This window comes from Esox lucius, chromosome 13 (assembly GCF_011004845.1).
Source record: "Esox lucius isolate fEsoLuc1 chromosome 13, fEsoLuc1.pri, whole genome shotgun sequence".
NCBI lineage: Eukaryota > Metazoa > Chordata > Actinopteri > Esociformes > Esocidae > Esox > Esox lucius.
In genome coordinates, this window is record NC_047581.1 from 24567679 (window position 1) to 24578452 (window position 10774).

The following is a 10774-nucleotide window of genomic DNA, read 5'->3' on the forward strand; positions in this document are numbered from 1 at the left end:
GTATCAGCCTTCATTTCATTAATTTTCATGACCAAAATAGCATCATGTCACAGTCATTTTACAGTAATAACACCACATATCTGTCATATTACCACATGGCACAGTCTCATCACCACATATAATAAAATAATATAGCAACTTTGAATTAGGCCTAGTGAACAGGTAAATCATTTTTAGAAGTGTTGTTGTAGTCTACTGTTGATTTACCTACATCAAAATGTAATAAATTTAGACAAAGTAATAACTTATTTTTAAACAATGGTTTGACCAAACTATGAATTTATGTACTGCAGTTTAAACAACTTGCACAATTTCATCTTGAATGTTTTAACTTCGTCTTGAGATAGCCTGCAGACTGAAGCTATGGGACTTCGGTACTGGAAAGGTACACAAACTAATAAAACTCGCATGACTCAAATGTTTCTCATGAAAACATCTGCTTTCTGTTAATACCTCAAACTGTTTAACCCAGAAAGAAACAGGGAAACTTAACAATAGAACTGCTGGATGGGAAATTAAGCCCTATCCTTAAACCAACAACATGAAAGAGACATAAAGAGGAAATATATCAAATAATTATACAGTCTGTGACATTAATGATCAATTCTAATGGAGTTTATTGCATACTAACAAATCTTTTTTTATAGTATTTTTAAGTATTACAATATTTGTCTTATAAAGTTGAAATTATTAACTGATACAGTACTGTGTGAATGTTTTAGGCAGCTGAAAGTTGAACTACAGCCATTTATTTGGGTGGTAAGTGTTATATATAAAAATACATAGATATTTTTACAAATGAACACTTATTATCCAAATAAATGACTATAGGTCGACTCTCATGTGCCAAAGACTTTTACACAGTACTGTAAATTATTGAGTTATAGAGTTATAGATAAGCCATATCAATACTGTCAAAACTGTGCAAAGTACCAGCATAGTCTCATTAAATCCAGCTAATAACATTCCAAAAGATATATACATCTGAATAATCACCTGAAATTTACAACACACATATACGCCCCTAAAAACAGAACACACACTCACCAACTAATGCATGTCACCCCTCACTGACGCTACCTAAAATATAATTTATTCATTATTGATTACTACACAGCTTTAATCAAAGTTCAGCACACGCAATCACTTACACACACACAGTCAGATCCTAGGCTCTTCTTTCTCCTCCGCCTCCTCATGGTCCTCCCTCCATGTTTCCTACCAGCCTCCTCCCTGGCGTGCAGGTAGGTCCCACAGAGCCAGTCCCAGTGCTTGAAGTAGGGGGCGAAGTTACCCCTGTAGACATGGTGGTGGGCCTGGTGAAAGGGGGCTCCTCCAAAGCAGGGCAGTAGTCTGTGGAGGGCCCAGGGGAAGTTGTAGCCGCAATGGTCCTCTATGGCCAGCCAGGTGTTGAGCAGGTGGAACACGACCTCACTCATAGGGTGGCAGCCAACCACCCAGGCACTGATCATGGCCAGCATCTGTAGGGAGAGGAGCTCAGCTGCACTGGCATCCTGGGCAGCCAGGGCGAAGGTGATCCGGTTCTGGTGGTGTGGTTGATGTACCCTCCGATACAGCCAGGGAACTCTGATGACCATACACACAGACTCTCAGGAATTTAGAAACACTGCCAGACAGGGTCGCAGGAAAATGTGTGGCAAGGCAATGTTTGCCGCAACACTTTTCGATCAACCAAAACATGACTTTTGATTTTGTTTAATAACTGTTTAATGACAGTTTTTTTTAGAAAGGTTTTTCTTATGATTTATCAACCCATGCAATGTTCCCTCTAAAATATAAGTTTCATGGCCAAGGATGGTCCAGCAGACCACTACAAGATGGGTATGAATGTGGCCCACTGTTATTTGGCCCACTGTTTGACAATACAAGAAAGTAAATAATATATTCCCCTTGGGGCAGGAAATAGCTGTGGGTTTATACCATTTGTAAACAAAACTGACCAATGCACATATGGGGAGTATTAGCGCAGATGAAAATTAGAATTGATTTCCAAAAAATAATAGTATCAATAATACACCCCTGAAATATCATATTGGACACCTCTACAAAATATTATAAAAACATTATTCAAAAAGTAACCCCAAAAAGACTCCCAACTCCAGTCCTCAAGTACACGACAGCACACTTTATTGTTTTAGCCTGGGACAAGCATCTTAATGAGCATAAAAATATAAGGCTCAGTAAAGAAAATGATACTTGAGGAACACGTTTGTAATGGTTCTGACTGGAAACTTTTGTGATGGGAGGGTTAATTAGAACATTTTTAATCATACTTTTGGATCATACTTTGTTTGTATTGAATATTCGGGGGGTCAGGGTTAATTTATTCCAGGATGTTCACTCTTTTCCAGGGGTGTCGCATTGACTCGTCTGTAATATTGTGCTGGTCATGACGCCCCCGTCCCCTCCTAATGCTACGCCCCTGCTTTTGGATTAGGGAACAAACAAGTGGAATGATCAAACCATGCAAAGGCAAAGCCGTCAAAAGTGGTAATGCCAAAGTCTTGGCAAATTATATTTCATTAAATTGCTTTCAGATCGACATCCTATTCAGCAACTAATTGTGCATAACCTGACCAGACTTTATTCCAACTAAGTGAAATATAAAATGTTATCTTGTCATCACCATAAGCTCGGAGGTGTTTGAGAGAGGGGCTAGCCGCGCACCTGGAGCAAGACGCAGTGAAGTGCCTTGCTTACGGGTTAATGCACTCAAAGAAAAACTGTAAAACCTTCTTATTTGCATATTGGGGATAGCTTACCGATGCATGGCATAATGCAATACAAAGAAGAGGGCATCGAATACTAGTAGGCACGCGATAACCTCCCCAATGAGTTGGCGGTATGATGGTGCCAGGACTGGAAAGCTTGGCATCCGAATGAATTGATATAGCGCGGTGCCTGGGAGAACCGTAGTAAGGTATTTAATTGCAATCCTTGCAAAGCAGTCCAGCCATCGCTGCAAACACAACTGCAACGTTTCAGAGGTCCTCGAGATCCTGTAGATATTAATCCCTGGTAAGAAATGCCCCAGCACTTCCAAGGCTAGAAAAGGTGTGCAGAGGATAAGGTGAATCAGGAACGCGAATAATCCCGGCTTGTAAGGCGACGAGAGGAACTCCTGTTGCGATCGAAGATCATTCCATAGCACCTGGAGTAGCAGTGGTCCACCTGGGGCATTATGTTCTTGACAGCTACTATTATTCATAGCAGCATCCGAAGATAATATTTTATAATTGAACTAAAAATCTACATGGTCCACATCTTTTATTCAAGTGTTGGTTATCACTTCGTGATAGAATGGTTAATGATCTAGTTTCTTAAATCCAGTCTCCAATGTAAGATTTTCGGTGAAGTGTCTGTTTCATCACGATCAGCTACCTCTAATAGCTTCCAACAAGGTTGAGTGAATACATTCAGCTGTTTCTGGGGCGGGTGTTAGATCATATCCGGAAAAATAAATTTGGAGACTTTCAAACATGAGTCTGCCTGTGTCAGATTGCCATGGTCTGCGCTACAAAGATCAGTCTTGTTTCGGTGGTCATGTTTTTTTTCACGGTAACTCCTTTAAACGTTTAATTGGAGACAATGATTTAAAAGACAATGTTTCCCCAAGGTGAGCCTGAGATAATAAGTGAGTAGTCTATTGTGAATATCAATTTTTAATAATCATCTAGTCTTTTATTCCCTAATCCACTGATCATTGATCAGTCACTTTCAAACGAATAGCTTACTTCTTCACATTGAAGCTCCATAAACAGAAGTTCCATAAGCCAACTGTAAAGACCTCTTCCACAAAATGGCAATTAACTAGTATAGTGCCCTACTTGGGCCAAATTGTGTAACTGTAAATGGCAGACAGCTATGATTCACTATTCACCCAGGTCTTTTCAAAATCCGTCTGGCGTCTCTCATAACCCTTTTTGTGAAATGTCACTACACTGTCAAACGTCATCACACAGCCAAACAGATCAACAGATATACAGCTCTGGAAAAAATTAAGAGACCACTGCACCTTTTTCTTTCCTTTCCAAAAAAGTCAAAAAAGTAAGGTTTTGAGTGAGGAACAGAAGGGTTGAAATTAAGAGACCACCGCAAACTGAACACTTCTTTTCCTGACTCAAAACTTTCCTTTTCAACTTTTCTGGAAAGGGAAGGAAAAGGTGCTGGAGTCTCTTAATTTTTTCTGGAGCTGTAAACATGTGCCCGTAATACCACCTGTGTGCCGTCAATATAATGTTCTTGCATATATTGTCTCAGTAGCTGTGTGCCAATTCTGTTGTCTAGTACCCATGATTTGTTTACAATGTTTATATGTCCTGTGAGGCTATACAGACACAGCTGGCAAAACATATTGAAGACCTCAGTTGTGCCGCCTCATCATTCTCTATCTCACCCACTTCCATCTCTCCTACATTCTCCCACTTCCACCTTCCCTCCTCCCTCCGCCTCTCCTCTCTCCCACCACTGCCTCTCCCCTCTGCCCTCCACAGACTATGTTGATGTCAGTAAAAGTTGTTTGTCAGTACCTTCTCCTTCTTGCCATATTTTTCCCTCATCTTTCTCTTGTTAACCTCTCAGTCTTACCACTCTCCTCTTCCCGCTATCTTTCTTTCCCCCTCCAATCTTCCTCCCTCCTTTGTTCCCTGTCCTTTCATCCCTCTTTACCGAATCCCACCTCCTCCCCTCCTCTGTCCCACCTTCACAGACGATTACTTTTGTTGTCACTAACTGATAGCAAGACAGACAGGCAGACAAACATATCCACTCACTAACCAACAGCAAGAAAGACAAAGACATATCCACTCATTAACTGATAGCAAGACAGACAGGCAGACAAACATATCCACTCACTAACCAACAGCAAGAAAGACAAAGACATATCCACTCACTAACCGAGAGCAAGACAGACAGGCAGATATTTCCACTCAGTAACAGAGAGCAAGACAAATAGGCAGGCACACATATCCACTTGCTAACAGACAAAGAGAAAGACATCCACTTACAAACAGACCAGCAGACAGACATACAGGCAGACAGACAGACATATCTACTCACCACCCAACAACAAGACAGACAGGCAGACAGACATATCTGCTCATTAACAGACAGCAAGACAGGCAGACAAACAGGCACATAGATATATCCAGACATACATATCCACTCACTCACTGAGAGCAAGACAGACAAACAGGCAGACAGACAAATCCAGACAGACATATGAATATCCTATTCATAAATATGTACTGTATAATTTGTAAAAATGAAACTTTTTATAGCTATTTGAAATTACTACATGACTCCAAAATAAGTAACTTCCCGTTATTGTAGAAAGATCAAGTCAATCAATCAATCAAATGCATTTTATAAAGCCCTTTTAACATTTGTCACAGTGCTTTTACAAATCCCCAGCCTGAAACTCGGAAAGAGCAAGCAACAAGTGTTAATGCAGTGGCTAGGAAAAACTCCCTAGTAGGGTCAAAACGTACAGACAAGTGCAATGTACAGCCTTATGTGTTCACCTATTCACAATGGCCCGAGTACAGAATGGAACAGGATTGTCATGTAACTAGATTTATGGACAACAGAACACATTAACTGTCTTTCTGAGATCACCCAGATCTGTTTATTCGGTCTCATAAAAGCACATTAGAAGTACACTTTGTCACATCTGACCTACAAGGCTTACTCTGTGTTCTATTGAGACGTGCACTTTTTACACATTGACTATGACACCAAAGAAAATGCTGTTATATGTTATTTGGACATTGCTCACTCAATTCCACAAATCTTGAGTGAATTTCTATAAGTCAAGTTAATCCAACTTATTACCACACTTGTGAGCTAGAAATGAATCATATGAAAATATTATGTCAAACTGTTATGATTGGTGAGATCTGATTTCATCAAAATAATGTAATCCCGAATACAAAAACAGCTGTAGCGTTCAACCATTCTGTGCAACAAACCGGAATTAAAACTCAAAGAGTTCAGTGGATTGTTAGAAACAGAAAGGTATTACTTCATCTGTCACATAATCTTCAGGGAAACTGTTGGTTTATGTGTCAAGAGAAGTAAAACATTAAAAAAATACCGCAGAGACAGGAAAGTCCCTTTCAGTCTGATCACATTTCCAATAAGTTGGGACAGGGGCATCATATGTCTGGATGGCATCATATGTTGCTCCAAAACCTGAAGGCGATGGCACTTCTGTATCTGGTTTAGATCTGGTTTCTGCTATGCATGGCAGAGTTTTAACTTTAATTTGTGGATGCAGCAATACATATAGTGTATAGCTGGCATCAAAATCAAAGTGGGCATATATTTTATAAAATAATAAATAAAAAACAAAATTAAATTTCAAAATCTGATGTGTGGTCTATGTACTATTTTCTATCAAATATAGGTTTCAAATAATTTGCTTTGCACATCATTGAATTGAGTTTCAACTTTTTTGGAAATGGGGTTGTATTTGTATTTTCAAATATAATAGAATTTTTAAAATTCAAATAGCAAAAAAAAATTAACATCAAATTAATCAGAAATACAGCGTCGACATTGTTAATGTTGTAAATGACTATTGTAGCTGGAAACGGTTGACTGTTTATGGAATATCTGCATAGGCGTACAGAGGCAGAAAGGTAAAAGGAAAGTTGATTGGAAAGCTTATGGTATGTGACAGGAAGATATAAGCAGTGGAGAGAGAACACAGGCCTAGGCGACCCCATTCACACAGACCTCACAACAGAACGTGAATGACACAATGCTAATGCTAATATATTAGCTAATCCATACTAATCGGTCAAAGGTTCTGAACGATGTTCACAGGAGTATAAGAGCAGCCCTACCAACACACATCGAAAGCCCACTGTATGACATCCAACCAGGCGACTGGGTAGTCATCAAGGCCTGCAAAAGCAAGCCCTGGAGCAAACCTTGCAGGCTGGGTCCGTACCAGATACAACTCGTTACCCAGTCTGCAGTAAAAGTCACTGAGTGTGGAGCCAGAGAGACAAGGGCCGTGGAGCTAGGGAGACAAGGACCATGGAGCCAGAAAGACAACCGTGGAGCCAGAGAGATGACCGTGGAGTCAGAGACACAAGGACTGTGGAGCAAGAGAGACAAGGACCGTGGAGCCAGGGAGACAAGGACCATGGAGCCAGAAAGACAACCATGGAGCCAGAGAGATGACCGTGGAGTCAGAGACACAAGGAATGAGGAGCAAGAGAGACAAGGACCGTGGAGCCAGGGAGACAAGGACCATGGAGCCAGAAAGACAACCGTGGAGCCAGAGAGATGACCGTGGAGTCAGAGACACAAGGACTGTGGAGCAAGAGAGACAAGGACCGTGGAGCCAGGGAGACAAGGACCATGGAGCCAGAAAGACAACTGTGGAGCCAGAGAGATGACCGTGGAGTCAGAGACACAAGGACTGTGGAGCAAGAGAGACAAGGACCGCGGAGCCAGGGAGACAAGGACCATGGAGCCAGAAAGACAACCATGGAGCCAGAGAGATGACCGTGGAGTCAGAGAGATGACCGTGGAGCTAGAGAGATGACCGTGGAGCCAGAGACACAAGGACTGCGGAGCAAGAGAGACAAGGACCGCGGAGCCAGAGAGACAAGGACCGCGGAGCCAGAAAGACAACCATGGAGCCAGAGAGATGACCGTGGAGTCAGAGAGATGACCGTGGAGCCAGAGACACAAGGACTGCGGAGCAAGAGAGACAAGGAGCGTGTCCCCTTCAGGAGGACCGGAGGGATGAGTTGCACCATCATTCTATTGATTCTGAGTATTATGATTGTTGTTCCAACAGTATGGACCTTTGATCCACACTATGATGGTTATGGTGCGATCATAAATGATATAACATATAATGAAAGGAGCAGAGAGACCCGTGTATATCATGACAGAAGTCATTAATGACAGAGAAACCAAATCTGAACAGAAAAATAACATGTCTTGACACATGGATAACTGCCCCCAGATAGTGATTGCCATCTCATGACTAACCCAACTTAGTAAAATCCAGTAAATGGTGTTTGTAATAAGTACACAGGCGAGAACATTATGTTCCCTGACTCACATTACTTGCAAGCATGTGAATAGATGGATGTCATAATGATTAATATATTATCAATGTTTCACAGAATTATGATGTGACTAAGGGTTATTGGTGTTTCTGCAGTGACAGGACCCCTTGCAAACCACATGACCACCCCAAAGGCCAACCCGCTAAGATATGTCCCACGACAACGACGCCGCCCACGTGCTGTCAAGTCAGAATAAGGAGAGCGCTGCTAGAGCCAGACAACATCGAATAACGGTTGATTACAGTGAACAAGAAAATAGCCTGTTACACTCCCAACTGGTATACTGGAATGGAGGATACAAAGTGTGAGATGGTCACAGGTGAATGGGTTTAATAGAAAGTATTGATATATCAATAATACTATCCTGTTTAAATTAACTTTAAATGAAAATAGTTCGACCTTGGAAGGACGAACAAAAGGTACAGATGATTTTAGTACAAACTAACTGCACAACATCTGATTCGGCATCAAAATATGCTGTTTGCGAACCAGTTCCACTCTCGTGGATTGTGAGGGTTGATTAAGTAGCTGAATATCCCATATTGCAAACTGCCTGCATGAAAAGTCCCAGACTTACAATACAACTGTTCTGTTCCCACCATTCCAAAATAACTTAGTTGGTGTGATTGTAAAACTGGCAACCAATTCCTGTTTATGAGTTACACAATGTCTCACTCTACATTACCACCAATACCCAAACTAGAACTGTCTTGGGTAGGCAAAGCATGTGGCTGTAATAATAAAGATGTGGGTGGGGGGTGCTATATGGCATGCCTGGTACCTTTAATTAGATGAGCAGGCCAACAGGAAGTGGCAGCCTTATACCAGAACCCGTACCGCCACAAGTGTGTGCTCCATTAATTCATAGCAAATATTGGCAATTCCCTTTTTTCCCCGCAAAAAGTTCAGCCACTTGGCTTTCATTAACACGCTATTGTCAGAAGGGAGGTTTGAGAGGAAGGGAAGAGATGAACTGAAGACAGCCTGACAGGGAAGAGAACTAGGGAGAATAAGGAGGTAGAATGATGGAGTGAAGAAAATGGAAGGATTAGAAGTGTGGAGCAGTTGGCCAATGGTAAAGCTCTGTCTCCTACCCAGGGACCTGGATTTACCTCTTTCTGCCATGCATTCACATGAAGATGCATTTTTAAATGGTACAAACATTTAGTCGACAACTTTATGTGCATGCTGCTGCATGTCTCTTCAAGTGCGAACTGAAGTTGGCGTTATTCTGTCAAGAAGTTGGGTAACTACATAACACACTACAAAACAAACATCAAAAAAGGGTGTGAACAAAAGTGTTGTAACTCAAAAGCACCTTCATTTTTTGTGAAGACTAGCCTTACACAGCAGTGTTACGGACTTGGTACTTGACCACAGGCCAAAATGATAGTTTGACCACCGAAGTAAAAAAAAAAAAAAAAAAAAGGTATAACTATATTATTATTTTGTCCAGCAATTGACTTTAATTCAGGATATCTGTTCCCAAGTATTCCCAGAAATAAAATATTGTGACTGTGTCAATGTAATCAAGGTATGAAATAATTTTTTATAAACACTCTGCTTTTGGGATCAGTTGCAGTCAATTTACTGTACTTTTTAGAATGATGTTCCAGGCACCAACCAGTTTAGATTCAGGCCCTCCTTCACTAGACATTGGAAATAATCAATTAGTCCAAATTCAGGCCAGGATCCAAAGCATGGCATTAGGCAAAAGTGTATGGAAACAGGACAACTCTGCTGCGTGATTACTGGACCTCTACCTTATGGTTGTAGCCCACATGACCAACATGGTCTCAACGTACACATTACATATTATAAGAAAATTGGAGACAGACATATTTGCATTACATGCTGCGTAACATTGGAGTATATTACAGTGTGCGGCCAAACGTGTTACAATGTTGCTAAAACATGACATAAGTTACATTTAAGGCTTGGGATAAAGGGGCACTGTTCAGAATCTCTTAACATTTACAATACTACATTATAAACAATGACATGACTTGTCTTGTCCTCCCCTTCCCTTACCAAACAAGATTGGATTTAGCTAATTCACAGGTAGTGGGCATTATAATGTGTCCGTCAGAATGAGGAGACTAAGTCAATTCAAACTTCTAGAGAGACCGGCAAAAAAAGTTTCAATTGGGAATATATCTGTTGGAATTTATATATGATTGGAATTTAAAAAAGGAAATAAACATCAACATTCCTAACAGATATCTTTTGATGTATTTCTGCTTGTAATATGCAAATATTGCCTCTAAAGGTAAGGCTGAAGGTTAGGCATTACAAAACGGGCTAAAGGGCCTGTAAACTAGATATCATCCTAGAGCCATGCCTGGTCCTGTTTTTGATTATTTTGGGTTTACTTTGATGTCCTTTTAATTTCAATGAAAATGGGAAAATAATACTACTGGGTTCTATTACACCATTTCTGGCCTTGTGTCTGTTTAATAAAAAATAAAGAAATTGCCATATTCAATTAAGAGGAGTAAAATAATTTGTCTATTATTTAGATAGAGCCAAATTAAATCATGATTTTCATTTGAACAGTGTAAACATGGAAATTAAATGTTTTCTTTCGGTTGTAAATAATTACTATGAAACAGCTATTGTTTCCAAATAATAATCCTGACATAGATAATAAAATAAAAATC

At 40.4% G+C, this 10774-nt stretch overlaps 1 protein-coding gene across 1 annotated transcript; it reads right to left on the reverse strand.

Moving 5' to 3' along the window:
* Nucleotides 1-655: 655 nt before the first annotated feature.
* On the reverse strand, nt 656-3393 carry ch25hl3 (cholesterol 25-hydroxylase like 3). Its single transcript, XM_010876631.3, has 2 exons — nt 2784-3393; nt 656-1587 (listed from the first exon to the last, which is right to left on the reverse strand). Exons 1-2 carry the CDS (start codon nt 3227-3229, stop codon nt 1131-1133), a joined length of 903 nt encoding a protein of 300 aa, XP_010874933.2. The 5' UTR covers nt 3230-3393; the 3' UTR covers nt 656-1130.
* Between the last annotated feature and the right edge of the window lie 7381 nt (nt 3394-10774).

Excerpts from the sequence above, each read along its gene's own strand:
- ch25hl3 (XM_010876631.3), bottom strand. The coding sequence starts at position 3,229 with ATGAATAATAGTAGCTGTCAAGAACATAATGCCCCAGGTGGACCACTG. Across the intron at positions 1,588-2,783 it reads TTGCATTATGCCATGCATCG|AGTTCCCTGGCTGTATCGGA; the intron begins GTAAGCTATCCC and ends TATGGTCATCAG.